At 48.1% G+C, this 20696-nt stretch overlaps 1 protein-coding gene across 3 annotated transcripts in view; it reads left to right on the plus strand.

Annotated features, from left to right (window-relative positions):
* TEKT3 (tektin 3) overlaps positions 1 to 20696 on the plus strand; it is a 47191-nt gene that overhangs the window by 8974 nt on the left and 17521 nt on the right. For all 3 annotated transcript variants that reach the window (XM_089663865.1, XM_089663866.1, XM_089663864.1), the window contains exon 2: positions 2706 to 3313. In XM_089663865.1, the coding sequence (XP_089519991.1) occupies positions 2735 to 3313 (579 nt within the window). In that variant the 5' untranslated portion in view covers positions 2706 to 2734. The remainder of the gene's footprint in view (positions 1 to 2705; positions 3314 to 20696) is intronic.

The following is a 20696-nucleotide window of genomic DNA, read 5'->3' on the forward strand; positions in this document are numbered from 1 at the left end:
GGCATCATAGGGAGACCTCAACTATGAGAGACAAAATGAGAAAACAAATCCAGACAATCACATTGGCTGATCTGGAAAGAATTTATTTGCAAATTATGGTGGAAAATAAGTATTTGGTGAATATGAAAAGTTCATCTCAATACTTTGTTATATATCCTTTGTTGGCAATGACAGAGGTCAGACGTTTCCTGGAAGTCCTCACAAGGTTGGCACACACTGTTGCTGGTATGTTGGCCCATCCTCCATGCAGATCTCCTCTAGAGCAGTGATGTTTTGGGGCTGTCGCTGGGCAACACAGACTTTCAGCTCCCTCCAAAGGTTTTCTATGGGGTTGAAATCTGGAGACTGGCTAGGCCACTCAAGGACCTTGAAATGCTTCTTACGAAGCCACTCCTTTGTTGCCCGGGCGGTATGTTTGGGATCATTGTCATGTTGGAAGACCCAGCCACGTTTCATCTTCAATGCCCTTGCTGATGGAAGGAGGTTTGCACTCAAAAATCTCACGATACATGGCTCCATTCATTCTGTCCTGTACATGGATCAGTCGTCCTGGTCCCTTTGCGGAGAAACAGCCCCAAAGCATGATGTTGCCACCCCCATGCTTCACAGTAGGTATGGTGTTCTTTGGATGCAACTCAGCATTCTCTCTCCTCCAAACACGACGAGTTGTGTTTCTACCAAACAGTTCTATTTTGGTTTCATCTGACCATATGACATTGTCCCAATCCTCTTCTGGATCATCCAAATGCTCTCTAGCAAACTTGAGACAGGCCCGGACATGTACTGGCTTAAGCAGGGGGACACGTCTGGCACTGCAGGATCTGAGTCCCTGGCGGCGTAGTGTGTTACTGATGGTAGCCTTTGTTATGTTGGTCCCAGCTCTCTGCAGGTCATTCACTAGGTCCCCCCCGTGTGGTCCTGGGATTTTTGCTCACCGTTCTTGTGATCATTTTGACCCCAAGGGGTGAGATCTTGCGTGGAGCCCCAGATCAAGGGAGATTATCAGTGGTCTTGTATGTCTTCCATTTTCTAATTATTTCTCCCACAGTTGATTTGTTCACACCAAGCTGCTTGCCTATTGCAGATTCAGTCTTCCCAGCCTGGTGCAGGTCTACAATTTTGTTTCTGGTGTCCTTCGACAGCTCTTTGGTCTTCCCCATAGTGGAGTTTGGAGTGTGACTGTTTGAGGTTGTGGACAGGTGTCTTTTATACTGATAACAAGTTCAAACAGGTGCCATTGATACAGGTAATGAGTGCAGGACAGAGGAGCCTCTTAAGAAGGTACAGGTCTGTGAGAGCCAGAAATCTTGCTTGTTTGTAGGTGACCAAATACTTATTTTCCACCATAATTTGCAAATAAATTCTTTCCAGATCAGCCAATGTGATTGTCTGGATTTGTTTCCTCATTTTGTCTCTCATAGTTGAGGTCTACCTATGATGCCAATTACAGGCTTCTCTCATTTTTTTAAGTGGGAGAACTTGCACAATTGGTGGCTGACTAAATACTTTTTTGCCCCACTGTGTATATATATACATATTGACCAATATGTGCGGCCCTTTAGTGATGTCAGGGGCCACATTTAAGGCCCCCATAACTCATAGGTTGACAGCCACTTTTCTAGAGGGATACCACAGGTATGATATATACATGGACCAATGTATATAAGTAAAACTATACATACCTGGAATCCTTCTTTAACCTAAATGTTGTAGAGATCTGAGATTAGGAGTGGTTGAGTAGTTTAACAAAAGACCCTGGGCAGGGCTGACACCACTCAGTCCACAAAAATGCAGTGTGTTATCAGCCCACAACAGGGCTTAGAAACTGAGTGGGCTGACAACTCACAGCATTTTTTTGGACTGAATGGTGTCAGCCCTGCTCAGTGTCTTCTGTTAAACTACTCAACGGGTATTTTCCTGCACTTGCAGGGTCTTTAAAAACATAAAACATGAGGAAATGGACATGTATTGCAGAGATATACTGCATATATTCTTTGTTATTTTGCCTTGGCATACGCTTTAAGCGAGTCACCCCTTCAAGTTCTGAGACAATTTTCCGCTGGGATGAGTTGGCCTCAGAGCCTCATCCCTACAAGCCTACCACAATACCCTCTATAGCAGACATCTCCGCCCCAATATTACGTATTGCTTCTAATATGTAACCTGGACAGGCATTGCTTACTTAGGAGATGAAGGAAAAGGTCCATGGCCATGGGCCAGTCTTAGCTTAGTGGTAAGTCATAGCGTGAAGGTACTTGAAGCGTTTAGAGACAACAATACATGTACAATTGGAGGTTTTTTATTAGTTGCATAGTCATTAGCTCTTAAGCCAGCCATACGTGGATCAAAGTTCGGCAGGATAGGTGTACAGAAGTCGTTGTCTCAAATGATTTCTGTACAGCCAGCCTGTCCGTTTTTTTTTTTTTGCTCGATCAGTACCTAGTGGGCCATTCATCCTATTGACTACCATCACTCTTATGGACAGTAAGACATCTCACCTAATGTCATTCTCAAGAAGACATCTGCCTGTCCTTGGTTACTCCAACTTTCTTAAATGCCCTTTCATTGGTTTCTTTAGGTTTGTACATCATATAGTTGATACGATGTATCTACAACTCATAGGTTTTCTGGTGTTGCCGCCATTATTGTTAACTCATTGTCGATATTTAGGCTCTCATGTTTCGTTTTCTACCTACTTTTTACAGACAACGGTGGTGACTCCACTCCATCCACCATGGAGATCCTGGGCTCAACACTGACGTCTACCTATGCCCGACCTCGGCCAACTCCTACCAACTTTCTGCCAGCCATATCCACAATGGCATCGAGCTACAAGAATCGGTTTCCTCACTATACTCTGAGCCATAGTTTGAGTCTACCATGGAGGCCCAGCACCTACTACAAAGTTGCCTCAACCACCCCGACATTGGCTCCCCTGTCCAAGAGTGCTCCTGGACTAAGTCCAGCTCAGATTCTTCCCTTCGCCTCCAACAGAACTGCACTTTTCACTAGGTACTCCCCCGACGACTGGTACAAATCCAACGAGAACAATTATAGGGGTTCGGAGTCTTCCAGACGTAGTGCTGAGAGGCTTCGGGCGGACACCAGCCGTCTCATTCAAGAGAAGGATCAGAAGACCAGAAGGACTCAGACAGACACCAGCAAAGATTTAGGAGAGCGGGTCAATGACATTGTCTTCTGGAAGTCCGAGATCATTCACGAAATTGACCAGATGATCGGTGAGACCAATGCTCTTTCAGACGTCAAGAGGCGCTTGGAGAGGGCACTTGCAGAAACAGAAGGACCTTCGCAGGTAAGAAAAATATTTGGGTTCCCAGGATACAGTGGGCTGGTATTCATTTCCAAGAAAATTGGATAGAACATCACCTTCTCATGAAATAATATTGACTTCACTTAAAGTTATACATATAGATGCCAATGTAAGAAGGTGTATACCTTATGTCATCTGCTTAGGTCAGTGTATAACTACCAGGGACGCACTGGAAACCTTCGACTTTGGACAGCCAACTAATCTTTTAGGGATAGTGAAAATTTCTGTAGGATAAAAAACAAATGTACTATGCAAATTGTGCCATAGTGCTTCAACGATTGATGGATTGGTAAAGTCGGTGTTCCTGAAAGAGTTTTATTGTGACATCTCACATTTTTTAGACTTCGCTTTCTTTGTACCTCTCAGTATTTCATCAGACGCTGTGATCACAGTTTTGAACAGGGAGCAGGTAGCTATTAGGGATGAGCTCACTTTTGTTCAGAACCAGGTTCGAGTCCAAACCCAGAAGACAACTGTCACTCTTGGTCTATTGAGGTGCGAGCAAGGGATTCCTCACCCTGCAGCTGACGGTACAACAATGCAAGGATTCTCGTGACATCATTGACCCAATAGGACATCCCCGACCCTTTGTAATGTTAGCTGTAGGGTGGGGAATCTCCTGTCCGCAGCTCATTGGAACAAGAATGATAGCTGACTTCTGGGTATTGACTCAAACCTGGTTCCAAACAAATGCAAGCTCATTCTAAGCATATGTAATGCTCAGAACTTGTCCTTGACTGCTTTTCCCAGTCTAACTGATGCTTAAATGGTGAAGTATCTCCACACAAGGTCACCAGCCCAGCATATCTTACTGGTACTTTTTGCCCCAAACTCTTCCCTGATGAACACCTAAAATCTGCATATGATAGACATTTATTTCCTAAAATGGGCCGGTGGTGCTGGGAAGAGTGAAGGATTGAGTCCTAATCCAGGGTCTCCTAGAGTAAGTCTCAATCCACCATCAGCGCCAGATGAGGATAATGGCATGTCCCACATTCATGTGAGAACAGGCAAATATGTTCCCACCTGTCCATTTTAGGAAATACCCAGCTTCCCAGAATGCTTATGGTCAGAAATGGTGCTAATTCAAAGCACTGTTCTAAACCAGAACTGCCAGACTGCTCTCTCCCTCCTCCTGTGCCTTCAGCCAGTTGCAGATCCCCTAACTTACTGTAGTACCTCCCAGTGCCCATAGTGCCCCCAACCTCCAATCATTTTACGCAGTTCCTCCCATCCTCCAACAGTGCCCCCCACCAACTTACTGCAGAGCCTTCAGCACACCAAAGTGGCCCTAACCTTCAACAGTGTCCTGCTGTGCCTCCCAACCTCCCACAGTGTCTCCTGACCCTCCGAAGCTCCACAGTGTCCTTGCAAAGCGCCCAACCTCCTGAAGAGCCCCCCCCCAGCAACCTCATCCCCTACAAAGCTACCAAGTCTTCTGCAGAGTCCCACAACCCCTTCTAAAAACCCCATTCCTCCCACAGTGACACTCAGCCCCAGCCAGAGCCTTTCAACATTTCAATACATATTTTGCATCACCATACTTTTATTTTGGGAGTATAAACTTTTTTTCTACTGTTGAGTCATGGAAGTTGTTGGAAGAATCTACTGGTTCCTTGTCTCAGTAAGGTTGAGAACCACTGCTCTAACTCCAGAGCAATGTTTGCCTAGATCAAGCTGTCTGTGACCTTCCTTGACTTGATCTTCTGAGGTCCTGGATGAGAAATTGATTTTGTCTGAGATTATTATCAGTGTCCAAGTGTTTTCCTTGTATCTAAGTGTCTGTGAGAGCTTTAATAGTGCCATTGTCACGTAATCCATTGGCAAACACAACTCAGGCTGGCATATAAAATGGATCTCATGAACCAGTCGGCAGGACTCAGACAAACACAGTGCGCAGTCAGTTGTTGACACACTGGTAATCCCCAGGTAGTTGCTGAGGGACCGGCAGTACAACAAAGACGCATTGACCTACTTATTGTCTTCATAAAGTCACAGGTGTGTGTAGGTTCACCTCTTCACCGGAGGAGGTTGTCTTGGAGTAGTGCTGCCGGTAGACATAAGATCACATTCGGTTGGCTGATGGTCTTATCAGCAGTGTATTTACCGCAAGGCAAGCAAGGCTTTTGCCTGGGGTGGCAATTTTCAGGGGGGTGGTGCCACCCCCCCCCCCGCTGTCATAAGACAGCCGCTTCCCCAACAAGCTCATCCAAGCTCCCTGCTTTCCCTGCTGGCTCTCCTGCAGGTTCCCCAATCCTGCCCCTGCACATGGAGCTTGTCAGGAATGGACTCAGCACTGGTGGTGGGACTCACCTGCCGTGTGGGCTGCAGTACCAGGGCTGACCAGCGGGTGCTCTCAGCAGCCAGAAGCTCACTTCTGCAGTCAGCCAACACCTGGGTCTAAGTACAGCAGGTGTATTTAAGGAATGACCAGGCCTGTGATCTGGGCCTTGGTGTCAATGTTTCCCATGAGCCCTTGTATCCTGTATCTTGTTCCTGTTCCTGTAAGTACGTTTTCTTGTTGCCAAACTCTGCCTGTTCTGTTTTATGCTGACCCTCTCCTGCTCTGACCCCGGCTCGTTCCTGACCATCCTTCTGCCTGATCCTCGGTACCACGCTGCCCACTACCTGCTGAACCTGGCTTGTGACCCTGACCATTCTCCGCTTGCTCCTCCTGTACCACGCTGCCCGCACGATACCGACCTGTCTGACCTCGCTCACTCCTAGCAGTCATCCATCCATCCTGCTCGGATCGGGACCTGTCATCCCCTTCACAGCAGGCTCATCCCGGGCACACACCCTCAGCGGGACCCCTCTACCACCGCCGGGGGTGCCCAGGGGCGTGACCTGGTTCCAGTCTTGCACCAAGTCCATCCCCACCATCAGGGGCTCTGGTGAAAAGGCAGACTGGGACTTAGACTCCGCGTCCTGGGAAACCCCGTGCTGTGGACCACTAGAGATCCCGTTGGGCGGAGCCTGACAGTACCTTGCGGCCTGCCTGACCATTCCACCTCTCCAGCCCTGACTACGCCTGTGTTCTTGAAGCCTGCTACTTCCCTGTGTCAGTCCACACATTTCTGGTCATACCCGGATCCCTAACAGAGCTGATGCACCTGTCCCCAGCAGGAGCAAGCCATCTCCTCGGTGGGAGTTGAGGAGGACCTGGCTGCCCTGGCTGTCACATCCTTCATGCTGTGGTACCGCTCTCTACCCCATCCTCTCCCTCCGGAGCCGCTCTTCACCCAGAGCCCCCTCTTCGACACCGCTGAACACACGCTGGAATTCCCTTGTGGTGTTGGGGGCTGCGGTTGCAGATGGTAGTGGTTGTGGCCCGGATGGGGGGGTTGGCGTATGGTTTTAATGCTGCCTAGGGCACAAGTGGTAAATACACTGCTGCTGGTCTTATGTCAACGGCTGACCCCTGACCTGATATAAGGGGTATAGTACCCTCACATATCCACCTCCCATCTCCATTCACATGAACATCATTACAAAGTTGGGTGGATCATACATGATCATCTGACCACCATCATAGGTCTTGGGGTGGCCTTGGGTTGCCCAGTCCCACCAACACAAGAACAGAGTCAGGATCAGGGTGTTTATAACTACCCTAGTCATACCATATGGTTTTTGTTTTTTGCACTGGGTGCCCATCACAGGACTTTCAGCTCTGCAGCTTTTCCTAAATATAACCCATGGCTACCACTTAAAGGGGACCTGTCATCAGTTGTATTTTACATATTCAGTGCAGCTTTCTAAGTAATATGTCAGAGTAACCCTTCCAGGTATTTATTACCTCTCCCAGAGATCACACTACTCCCTCTTACAGTGTCTTCATCTGCTTTTCTCTCCAGAAGGATGGCACCATCTTTGTTCAGGCACCATCTATCTACTTCCTAAACTGAGATGCTGGGTAATAGATGACACAATCATGTAAATCCTGGTGCCTGTGCAGTTCTTGGCTGTATTCACAAATGTCTCAGGCAGCGTTCACTACTGAGTGGCAAGTTCATCCAGGGGTGAGGGCAAAGATACCAAACTGCACCCCCCCTTCATGATGTGCAAGCTTAAGATTCCTACACCCAGCAGTCACTTGCTTGTCAAGATCACTGCCACTGTCACTACTCCTGTCAACCTGATCCCTACAGAAAACCATTGTGCCCAGAGTATCTGCCCCTCCTGCCCACCCCTTGTCCCAGCCATGCATTAGATGCACAATAATGCATGAATGGAGCTGCAGACACTCTCTGCAATGCACGTGTGTTTCAGAATACCACAATGGGAACCATCTGTGTGGTGGGCAGGGGCTGTGGATAAGGGGGTACCACCAGTCCTCCTGGGTGAATCGGATGTGGTCAGGGAAGGTGATTGGCAGGGGGGTGGGGAAATCTCTGGAAACGATCCCCTGTATGGCTCTCTCTGCAGCAGCTGAAATCCGGCTTGTTCTCCTCTCCCTCTTGCTGGCTTTCAGCTGCTGCAGAGAGAGCCATACAGGGGATCGTTTTTTTTAAACCCCCCAGCCACTCCCATCATCCTCTCTGTGCACCATAGGTTCCCCCCCCCCCCCCCCCCCCGCTGTCCAGGCATCCCCTGTGTGCCCAAACCCCACAGTACTGCTGGCTTCTCTCCTTTCCTTCCCACCGGCAGCTAAAAGCACATAATAGAACCCTGAAAGATGGAGTAGAGGAAGCTTCTGGTAGGGGATCATTGGGCCCCTGTGTCCATGCCCAAACTCAAAAAAGCCTATGAAAAAGGTACCAGGGGCATCTCATGGGCCCCCTACCGACCCCGGGCCCTCGGGCTGTGCCCGAGTTTCCAAATGGTCAGTCCGCCCCTGGTACCAATCACTCATTGTAATTGCCCCCTCCAGTGCAACCATCACCCTCCCTGTGCACCATGCCCCCCTGTGTGTTCCACCCCCGCAGTGCTGCTGGCTGCCCTTCTCTCCTTACCACCAGCAGCTGCAAGCACACAATAGGATCCTTCAGCATGGAGAGTGGGGAAAGGGTCTGGTAAATATGTCACATTTACCACACCCTTCCTTTCCTGAATGAACACAATAAGTGATTGGTACTGATCATGCTCTGTGTTCATTCATAACTGAAGCATAGTAAACTGTTATTTTGGGGGGGGGGGGCTTGTCAGGTTGGCTGTATGGGGCCCCGTGGTTTCTAACAACAGCCCTGGTGGTGGGTGTACTTCATTAAAAAAAAAAAATTTCTATCTGATTTTTTTTTTGTGAGTTGTGGTTTATAGGCAGCCCATTTAAAATCAATAATCTGCCTTAATGCAGCACACATTACCTTTGTGACTCGCTGCAAAGTTACAATGCTGCAGCCTGACCAATGGAGCAGAGGAGACTGGGGAAATGCTACTCTTGCCTGCAGCAGACTAATGATGTCAGTTTAGCCTAGGCAAAGTCTCTGCATGTGCACTGTACAGAAAGTAAAAGCATGAACAAGGGGGAAGCCGGTATGTGTTAATAAAAATGTTGCAACCCTATGATACATACAGCATTTCTTGTGATGGTTTGCTTCTAATTTAAATAGACATCAAAATACAGAAGAATGTCGGCAGGAAACGACTAAGTGTCCCATGGAGTCTGTCCCTTATAGACATTTTCTTCTTTTGCGCCTGTGTAAAAAAAAAATTCTTCCAAACCTCAATGAGGGGCCCTGTATGACCCCGGGGACAGACCGCTGTCAGGGATTACAGATGGGGCACAGATGGTGTAACCTGCTGGTTCTCACCACATTTCCAACATCTAAAAGGAAGGTTTTCCCTGCAGCTGTTCAGGAACTACCAATCCCAGCATGCTTTGCTGGACATTCTACATAGTTGGCATACTTCAGCTTAAAGGGGAGCTGTGGGCAAAACTGACATACAGTGCCTTGAAAAAGTATTCATACCAGGGGCGGACTGACAACTCATGGGGCCCCCGGGCAATAGGCGATCATGGGGCCCCTGTGTCCTTGCCCAAACTCAAAAAAGCCTATGAAAAAGGTACCAGGGGTATCTCATGGGGCCCCCTACTGACCCCGAACCCTCGGCAGTGCCCGAGTTTAAAAAATGGTCAGTCCACCCCTGATTCATACCCCTTGAAATGTTCCCCATGTTGTCATGTTACAACCAAAAAAAAGTCAATGTATTGTATTGGGGGGGCGGCACAGTGGCTTAGTGGTTAGCACGTCTACCCTCCAGTAAATGTACCATGGGTTCAATTCTTGACCATGGCGCCTCCTGCATGGAGTTTGCATGTTCTCCCTGTGCTTGCGTGGGTTTCCTCCGGGTACTCCGGTTTCCTCTCCAAAGACTTGCTGGTAGGTTAATTGGCTCCTGTCTAAATTGTCCTAGTTTCATCACTGGCCATGTGGGATCTCCTGCATGGTGGGGGTTGGGGAAAGACCTGGTAACCTACCCTGTAAAAATAATTGCTAAGAGAATTCATGGAAGAAGTCACTTATGAGTGACGGTCCATGCAATCGCCAAGGGTTGGGTACAACTGAATGGATAGATAGATTGTATTGGAATTTGAAGTGATAGACCAGCCTTTCTAAACCAGGGTGCCCAGGCACCCTGGGGCACCTTGAGGTTTCTTCAGGGGTGCTTTGGCAAAATGTCTAAAATTTACCCAAAACTTGTATACAAGCCAGCGGGTGGATCAAGCCCACCTTTTAGTTACAAAAAGCCACAGGTTTTCATTGCGCACCATTACAAACTTCTAACCGCCGGCGCCCTGACAACCAATGACATCATCTGTTGATAAGAAGGATGACAGCATCCTAGTTTGCTCCTCCCCTGCCCCTCTCCATCAGTGCTGGGGTCACATTAGCTCAGTAATGGAGAAAAACTGAGGGAGAAGAGAAACATGGGAATACTAGTCAGTACCAGGGTGCAAGAGTGTATTTGCTTTGGAAGAATAAATCGCCTCTAATGTTGGGTGTCCTACATGTGTGGATGTTGCTGTTAGAACAGTTTTTCACATTTTAGAATGGAGCGCCCTTTTAAAATTTAGGACAGTCTAGAGACACCCTACTTTAGAATGGAGTGCCTCAAGACTGTCCATAATTTTAAAGGGTGCCTCGGGACTGTCCAGAATTTTAAAGGGTGCCTCGAGACTGTCCAGAATTTTAAAGGGTGCCTCGGAACTGTCCAGAGTTTTAAAGGGTGCCTCGGGACTGTCCAGGATTTTAAAGGGTGCCTCGGGACTGTCCATAATTTTAAAGGGTGCCTCGGGACTGTCCATAATTTTAAAGGGTGCCTCGGGACTGTCCATAATTTTAAAGGGTGCCTCGAGACTGTCCAGAATTTTAAAGGGTGCCTCGGGACTGTCCAGAATTTTAAAGGGTGCCTCAGGACTGTCCAGAATATTAAAGGGTGCCTCGAGACTGTCCAGAATATTAAAGGGTGCCTCGAGACTGTCCAGAATATTAAAGGGTGCCTTGCCTGAAAAAAGGTGGAGAAACACTGTGATAGACCAACACAAAGTCGCCCATAATTGTGAAGTGGAAGGAAAATGAGAAATGGTTTTCAACATTTGTGACCAATAAATCTGTGAAAAGTGTGGCGGCATTTGTATTTATACTTTGTAGGACCCCCTTTGGCTGCAATTCCAGCTGCAAAATCCCCATAAAATACATTTACGTTTTTGGTTGTAACGTAACAAAATGTGTAAAATTTCAAGGGGTATGAATACTTTTTCAAGGCACTGTATATGCGGTAATCAGCCACCATCAGTTGTTTTTTTCTGAATCCCCCTTGTCACAGTTTTATTACTTCTTGAGACTACCAGGAGATCCGTCATTTTCTATGTCCTGTAGCCGTTCCAGCAAAATGGTGCTCACAACGCTCGCCTTTTATTTGTTCGATTTATACATTTTTCTAAAGAATAAATAACTTGTTGCTGCACCTGTTTATAACCTCATGACACCCACGTAACGCGGGGGCGGGAAAGAGGGCGGGTTTAACACCGACCTTCCCATGCAGAGAGCACGCTTGCTGCTTGCCCCCGGCACGGTGACAGAGTTGTCATAGACAGATCTCATCCTCTTCTCAACCCCTTGGCGCCGGCGCCTCCCTGCCCTTTAAGGGTTTCAGAAGCCGAGAGGCGGGGCGGGGTTTAGGGTCGTGTGACCACCGTGACACGCCATCACGGCGGTCACATGATCTGGAAAGGTCCCGATCGAAAGAGGAGATCGGGACCTTTCCGTGAGTACCGGACATGTGTACTGGGAGCGCGCAGGGCGCACGCTCTCAGCACATATGTTTTTTTTTAATAGAACGCAAATGTGCAGCCGCTCGGCGACTAGGCCCAGACTCCGGGAGGCCACACATTTGCGTTCGTCCAGCGCCAAGAGGTTAATATCGAAAGCTGGCAGGACAGACTCCTGATCATGTGAAAAAGAGCAAACAGGTGGCGCAAACACCTAGTGCATTATCCACGGTTTATTCAAAAATAAAAAACAAAAACATACAATCGTAGCATGTATAAACGCTTTGTATGACAATGGAGATGGCCACAACATGGGCAAGATGTCCAACTGTCAGTGCGGTCGGGTTCTGACGCCTTTCGACAAGCTCTGAAGAAAGGGACTCGTCCCTGAAATGCGTCAGAAACCAACCGCACTGACAGTTGGACATCTTGCCCATGTTGTGGCCATCTCCATTGTCATACAAAGAGTTTATACATGCTACGATTGTATGTTTTTGTTTTTTATTTTTGAATAAACTGTGGATAATGCGCTAGGTGTTTGCACCACCTGTTTGCTCTTTTCCAGTTGATTTCCCCCATCTGAGGAGGGCTGCATCCCCGACACGTTATCCATAGGCCACCACTAGCTTTGGTCCCCTGGCCTTCCTTTGGCAATTGATTCCTGGAGCGCTGGAGAGTACACACTTTTGTCCCGATCATGTGACTACTATGACAGCCAATCACAATGGTCATGTCTTTGGGAAGTCCATCCTGCCCCCTGGGCACATAGACCTATTTCAAAGGATCTTGTTGCTGTCAGGGCAGGGGCCGAGGAACGGACAGGCAGGCCTAACAATGTAACGCACTGGCTGACGACAACCACCACCCACAGACCGAAGTCCCTCAGGGCGCGGAGTCTAAGTCCCAGGCTGCCCTTCACCAGGGCCCCTGATGGTGGGGATGGACTTGACGCAGCCAGGAACCAGGTTGCGGCCCCCGAGACACCTCAGCTGCGGTAATGGCCGCCGCCAATGGCGTGTAGCTGGTGGAAGAGACAAAAGAGTAGTCAGACAGGCCGGGTCAACAACAACAGGACAAAACAGTACAGGACAGCAGACGAGAATCACAGGTCACGAGCCGGGTTCAGCAACAGAGGGTCAGATCAAAGGAGAATACAAAGAATAGTCAAGTCACAAGCCGAGTCAGATACCAGGAGAGTCACGAGAGTCAGAACAGAGTAATAGCAACACAAAGACACAAGACACAAGTGCAAAGAGCATGTGCGGACCACAGGCTTATATGTCATCAGCCACACCCCTCTGGGGGATGGACCTCAGAGACCTGAAGGTATAAAAGGATTCCCACCATGCACAGCAGAATTCCAAGATGGACGCCAGCACATGGAGTAACATAACCTCAGGGAAAAGGTAGGACCTTGACAGTTGCTGGGTGAGAAGGTTTAAAAAGCGTTAGCTGGAGCTGGGCTGTAATTTGTTCTTCTTTTACCCCCCCCCCCCTTCCGCCATCTCATCGCTATGCCCCTCCTCTCTCAAAATGACAAACTCATTTTTATTATTTTTTCCATGTTTTGGGGAAATCTTGCACTACTTCCTAGGCGCAAATGATGTTTCACTTCCAAAATGTCAAATACTCCTACGCATAGGTGTGGGGTAACAAAGTCCGCTCTCCTAACTATGCTATGGCCTTGCCTCCTCTCAGAATGACTGGGGTAGTCCACAATACGACTGTAAAGCACAAACAAGAGAGCGCACCGGCCTAGTGCATTATCCTTTTTACATTTTATTGAATGCTGGTAAAAGTTATACTCACAAACAATGAATAAAGCCTGCATATCAAGTAATGACACAGTGCTGGTGTAGATCTGATAGACCTTCACACACCAGCTGGATGTCATCCAGGAAGCCAGAACATGGCTGACGCGTTTCGAGGAAGACCCTCTTCTTCAGAGCCAGAAGAATTGCATCCTTTCATCACCTTAAATCCCCCATTGCTCTTACTCAATGAGCCAAAACACCCTGCCCCACTCTCACGGGGCGGGGTCATGTGCTAATCACTCTTAGACATGTGCACATTTGCAGTACATGTGACCTATGAGGGTAAAAGCCCACAAAGATAAAGAGTAAATACATCCCACTCAATACAAAACAAAATCAAAACAGATGTTTCACTTCCAGCAACCTCCTGGGATACCCACATCACACACCCTATCCTAGGAGGTTGCAGGGTATACTACTGTGCTTCCTGGGATACCCACATCACACATCCCAGGAGGCTGCAGGGTATACTACTGTGCTTCCTGGGATACCCACATCACACATCCTATCCTAGGAAGCTGCAGAGCATACTACTGTACATCCTGAAATACAGACATCACACATCCCATCCCAGGAGGCTGCAGGGTATACTACCGTGCTTCCTGGGATACCCACATCACACATCCTATCCTAGGAAGCTGCAGAGCATACTACTGTACATCCTGAAATACAGACATCACACATCCCATCCCAGGAGGCTGCAGGGTATACTACTGTGCATCCTGGGATACCCACTTCACACATCCCAGGAGGCTGCAGGGTATACTACTGTGCTTCCTGGGATACCCACATCACACATCCTATCCTAGGAGGCTGCAGGGCATACTACTGTGCCTCCTGGGATACCCACATCATACATCCCAGAAGGCTGCAGGGCATACTACTGTGCCTCCTGGTATACCCACATCACACATCCCAGGAGGCTGCAGGGCATAATACTGTGCGTCCTGGGATACCCACATCACACATCCTATCCTAGGAGGTTGCAGGGCATACTACTGTACATCCTGAGATACCAACATCACGCATCCTATCCTAGGAGGTTGCAGGGTATACTACTGTGGCTCCTGGGATACCCACATCACACATCCCAGGGGCTGCAGGGCATATTACTGTGCATCCTGAGATACAGACATCACACATCCCATCCCAGGAGGCTGCAGGGTATACTACTGTGCGTCCTAGGACACCCACATCACACATCCCAGGAGGCTGCAGGGTATACTACTGTGCGACCTGAGATAACGACATCACACATCCCAGGAGGCTGCAGGACATACTACTGTGCCTCCTGGGACACCCACATCACACATCCCAGGAGGCTGCAGGACATACTACTGTGCCTCCTTTGATACCCACATCACACATCCCATCCCAGGAGGCTGCTGGGTATACTACTGCATATGCTCTGTGGCATGTCATTAAGGAGGCCGGCTGTCTCCTCCTAATACTTGAAGGGGGCTAGCTGCAAGAACCTAGAAGAAACAGATTGCCTCCTGATGATGTCACAGATGAAGATGGCAGAATGTGGTCCTGTACACAACAGCGTTATGGTGGAACCCAACAGATCTTCAATGGATTGCTGTGTTTTTTGGGCTACCCAGCTAAAAGGCAACGGGATGGGGGTCCATTATTAAAAGTCCATTTAAAGCTACATTTCCATCTGTGACTACCCTAACAATGCAGCTTCGCGATTTCATGCAGAAAGACCAACGTTGTCACTCTGTCACAGGAAGTAGCAGAAAATTGGATCTACTGGCAGTATCAGTGGATAATTATTATGCTGCAGAGGGTGTGACATTGCAATATTTGCAATATTTTCCTTTAATATTTGTAGCGTGTATATATCGTAAGTGAGGTTGGTGTCACACATGGAACCTCAGATCCCCCTCCAGGCTGTTTTGTAGCAAACAAGGTATCTAGGACTTTCTATAGAACACACCACAGGCCATGTGCAGAACAATGAATGGAGATGTATAGACAGCCGTTGCTATAAACATTGTAACAATGTCATCCTGAGGAATGGCCAGCTATATAATGAAACACTGGCCCCGGGACAGTGATACATTGTGTCACACAAAACATTGGGAGGGCAAGGCTGGCCATTCGCAGGCGAGGGTGTGTGCGCCAAACACTGAACATTCCATAAACTGCAGAGAGTACATTCCATCACAGACAATGGAACATTCCCAATGAGCCTCTTATAGGAGGACAAAGAGGATTCAAGTGAACTGATAAAGCCTTGGTGAGAGCCTGGACCTATGAAGAATATCCTTCATCCAAAGGGGACCTGTCATCACCACACAGGGCAACCAATGGTAAAACACAGTTCATTGGGAGCTAGGAACATCATGACTGTGTGGAGATTTATACATGATAATGGATAATGATTAGATTGCAAGTTCTTGGGACAGGTTCCTTTCCTCCATGTTTAATCCTGTGTGTTCCTTCATTGTACTGAAAGGGTCAATCCACTTAGATCGAGTATTTCAACTTTTGGTGGATGTTTGAGAGGTGAACCTACTGACAGTCTCTTCTATCTTTTGGGACTCTATTTGTGAGATCCCTGTGCTGGGTTCCCAGGTCTTCACTACTGCCATGTCCATTATAAGGGGTTCCCGCCATCCCTGTGCTGAGCTCCTGGGTTGGTACACTTGCTGTGCCCATTTTGTGGGGTTCCTACCATCCCTGTACTGATTTGTCAGGTCTGTGCACCTGCTGTGCCCATTATGAGGGATTCCCACATCCCTGTGCTGAGTTTCCAAGTCTGTACACCTGCTGTGCCCATTATGATGGGTTCCCACCATCCCTGTACTGAGGTCTTGGGTCTGTACACCTGCTGTACCCATTATGATGGGTTCCCACCATCCCTGTGCTGAGGTCTCGGGTCTGTACACCTGCTGTGCCCATTATGATGGGTTCCCACCATCCCTGTGCTGAGTTCTCAGGTCTGTACACCTTCTGTACCCATTATGAGCTCTCATCATCCTTGCACCAAGCTACTATCTATAGTATGTCTGGTGTTCTCACGGCCTCTGGATCCATATTTGCACCTTGCAGCGTTGAGCCTCCCGCCGGCCCCCAGCAGAGAGGTGAGGTTAATGAGAGTGCAGAGTTCCCAAGTCAGTACAACTGCTATGCCCATTATGAGGGGTTCCCATCATCCCTGTGCTGAGATCTTGGGTCTGTACACCTGCTGTGCCCATTATGAGGGGTTCCCATCATCCCCGTGCTGAATTCCTGGGTCTGTACACCTTCTGTACCCATTATGAGGGGTTCCCACCACCCCTGTGCTGAGTTCCTGGGTCTGTACACCTTCTGTACCCATTATGAGAGGTTCCCACCACCCCTGTGCTGAGTTCCTGGGTCTGTACACCTGCTGTGTCCATTATGAGGGGTCCCCATCATCCCTGTGCTGAGTTCTTGGGTCTGTACACCTGCTGTGCCCATTATGAGGGGTTCCCACATCTTTGGAACAACTAAAACTCCCAGGTGGACAGGAACAGAGTTTGGAACAGAGTCATACCATCAGCGGTTGTGATTGAGACCCGGCCCATGCACCAGGGGGCCCTTGCAGCCAACCACGGCAGGGGAAGTACGTGGACAGGAGGGGTTGATTGGTGCCACGTGGGGCAATTAAAAGAACCTTGAATGGATCTCTATGCAGCAGCTAGACACTGTGGGAGGGAAAGGAGGAGAAGCATCTTTCAGTTGCTGCATGAAGAGCCATTCTGGGAAGTGAACTCCCCCTGCCGAGGGTGGCCGCACGGGCCCCCTGGAGCATGGGCTGGGTCACAATTGCGACCTCTGATGGCACGCTTCTTTTTCTATCCACCTGAGATATTTGGCTGTTCCAAAGATAGTGGGAACCCATCATGATGGACACAGCAGGTGCACAGACCCGGGAACTGGTAGCCAGAAGGCCTACTCACCCCAGGCAGGGCCCAGTCTGGGTACTCTTAGTGTCCTTTTTTTACATGTAAGCCCACCGCTTTCATCTGGCAGCTCAGACTGACGTGGTAGTGGGGGGGGGGGGGTCAACTTTTGCATCAGGGCCTACAAGCTTCAAGGTACGCCTCTGATTGAGAATCATGGCGGGGGGTCTCATTACCATCATATCAAAGATTTATATGAATATAGAAATCTATCTATCCATCCAGGGGCGGACTGACAACTCATGGGGCCCCCGGGCAATAGGGGATCTTGGGGCCCCTGTGTCCTCGCCCACACTCAAACCACACCGAAAAAAGCCTATGAAAGGTACCAGGGGCATCTCATGGGGTTCCCCTACTGACTCCGGACCCCTACTGCCCAAATGGTCAGTCTGCCCCTGTATCCATCTATTTAACAATTACCCGTAGAAACCTTCACAACTTAAACCCTTCTCTTTTCCACTCTGCAACTGACCGCCTCTATGACAGAATCTCTCCCCTGTCCTGCCCTGACCTGGCCACTGCTGTCTACAACAGTTTGCTTTCATCCACACTAGACTCACTTGCTCTTCTAACAACACGAAGCATCAGGCCCGACCATTAAAGCCTTGGCAGACTGACAACACCAGAAATCTTAAACGACATAGTCGTGCGCTGGAGAGATTATGGCGTAAAACCAAATCTCAACAAGCTTTAACCCTATATAAATCTGCTTTCTTAACATACAATTCCTCCCTCCATGTTGCCAAACAAGCCTACTTTGTCACTTTCATCAATAGCTTGTCATCCAGTCCTCGTCTTCTCTTCTCTACTTTTAACTCTCTACTTTCTCCACCCCCACCCAGCACCTCACTCACTGCTTACGAGATTGCAAATCATTTCAAAAACAAGATTGATGCAATTCGTAGGGGCATCGCCACTGCACAGACATCCAACCCACTTAGCATACCTTATACTAAACCTCCCTCAACACTTTCCTCTTTTGACCTTGTTACTACCGAAGAGGTCACTAAGGTTTTCTCAGAAGCCCGTCTCACTACCTGCCCCCTGGATCCTGTCCCCTCACAACTACTACAGTCACCCTCTTCTTCCATCCTATGCTTCCTCACTCACATCTTCAATCTCTCCCTCTCTAACGGTGCTTTCCCCTCCCCTCTAAAGCATGCACACATCACTCCCATACTTAACAAGCCCTCCCTGGACCCCTTCAACCTGAACAACTTAAGACCCATCTCTCTGCTCCTGTTTACCTCGAAACTCTTAGAAGTCTACAATCGCCTGAGCTCCCACCTCACTGACAGCAACCTTTTTGACCCTTTACAATCTGACTTTCGTTCACTACACTCCACTGAAACTGCCCTACTAAAACTCACTAATGATCTACTAACTGCTAAAACCAATGGTCACTACTCCGTACTCATCCCAACCAATGGCCACTACTCCGTACTCATCCCAACCAATGGCCACTACTCCGTACTCTTACTACTTGACCTCTCTGCGGCTTTTGACACTGTTGACCATCCCCTCCTCCTCACAAAACTCCTCTCTCTTGTTCGAGACTCTGCTCTCTCCTGGTCTTCCTCTTACCTATCACAGCCCTCCTTCAGTGTTACCTATAACGCTGCCTCCTCCTCTTCGCTCCCTCTTTCTGTAGGGGTCCCTCAAGGTTCTGTCCTTGGACCCTTTCTCTTCTCCATCTACACCTCCTCCCTTGGTCACTTGATAAACTCCCATGGCTTTAAGTACCATGTCTATGCTGATGACACACAAATCTATCTGTCTACTTCTCACCTCACCCCTTCAGTCTCCATTTGCATTACTAACCTACTAAGTGACATATCGGCATGGATGTCACTCCACTTCCTCAAACTCAATCTTTCCAAAACTGAGCTCTTAGTATTCCCTCCAGCCCGTGCCCCCTCCCCTGACTTCTCCATCGAGATCAATAATACATCCATCAGTCCCTCGCTACATGCCAGGGTACTAGGTGTAATCCTAGACTCCCATCTGTCCTTTCAGCCCCAAATCCGATCACTGTCCAAATCTTGTAGACTTCACCTCCGCAACATCTCCAAGATACGGCCGTTCCTAACCTTGGAAACTACAAACAACTTATTTACTCCCTTGTTATCTCTCACCTTGACTACTGTAACTCCCTCCTCATTGGCCGACCTCATCGCAGGCTATCCCCTCTTCAGTCTATCATGAATGCTGCTGCCAGACTCATCCACCTTACAAACCGTTCCATATCTGCCTCCCCTCTCTGCCAATCCCTCCACTGGTCTCCACTCAGTGTCCTCCACCCCTCTCTGCCAATCCCTCCACTGGCCTCCACTCAGTGTCCTCCACCCCTTTCTGCCAATCCCTCCACTGGCCTCCACTCAGTGTCCTCCACCCCTCTCTGCCAATCCCTCCACTGGCCTCCACTCAGTGTCCTCCACCCCTCTCTGCCAATCGCTCCTTTCCATTGCCCAACGGATAAAATTCAAAACATTAACAATAACATATAAAGACATTTATAACTCCGCCCCAAATTACATAACCAATCTTGTGTCCAAATACCACGCAATCCATACTCTCCGCTCCTCCCATGACCTCCTGCTCTCTAGCTCCCTTGTCTCCTCCTCCCATGCTCATCTCCAGTACTTCTCCAGAGCTTCCCCCATCCTCTGGAACTCTCTACCACAATTTATCAGACTATGGCCTACTCTGCCCACTTTTAGGCAATCTCTGAAAACCTATCTCTTCAGGAAAGCCTATCCTGCCCTCAGCTAATAATGGAATCTTCTACTCCTCCTACCAGTCCATCCCCCACAGTTATTACCTTTTGTACCACTAGCCCCTCCCTCCTAGATTGTAAGCTCCCAGGATCAGGGCCCTCCTATCCCTCTTGTATTGAACTGTATTGTTGCTGTATTGTCTCCCGTTATATTGTAAAGCGCTGAGCAAACTGTTGGTGCCATAAATCCTGTATAATAATAATAATTTATGATCAGTCTATCTATTATCTATCTATCTATCTATCTATCTATCTATCTATCTATCTATTATCTATCTATCTATCTATCTATCTATCTATCTATCTATCTATCTATTATCTATCTATCTATCTATCTATCTATCTATCTATCTATTATCTATCTATCATCATCTTATCTATCTATCTATCTATCTATCTATCTATCTATCTATCTATCTATCTATCTATTATCTATCATCTATCTATCTATCTATCTATCTATCTATCTATCTATCTATCTATCTATTATCTATCATCTATCTATCTATCTATCTATCTATCTATCTATCTATCTATCTATTATCTATCTATCTATCTATCTATCTATCTATCTATCTATCTATCTATCTATTATCTATCTATCTATCTATCTATCTATCTATCTATC

The sequence above is a fragment of the Staurois parvus genome, unplaced genomic scaffold, assembly GCF_062004578.1.
Source record: "Staurois parvus isolate SC_StPar_1 unplaced genomic scaffold, SC_StPar_1.0 ptg001792l, whole genome shotgun sequence".
NCBI classification, from domain to species: Eukaryota; Metazoa; Chordata; class Amphibia; order Anura; family Ranidae; genus Staurois; species Staurois parvus.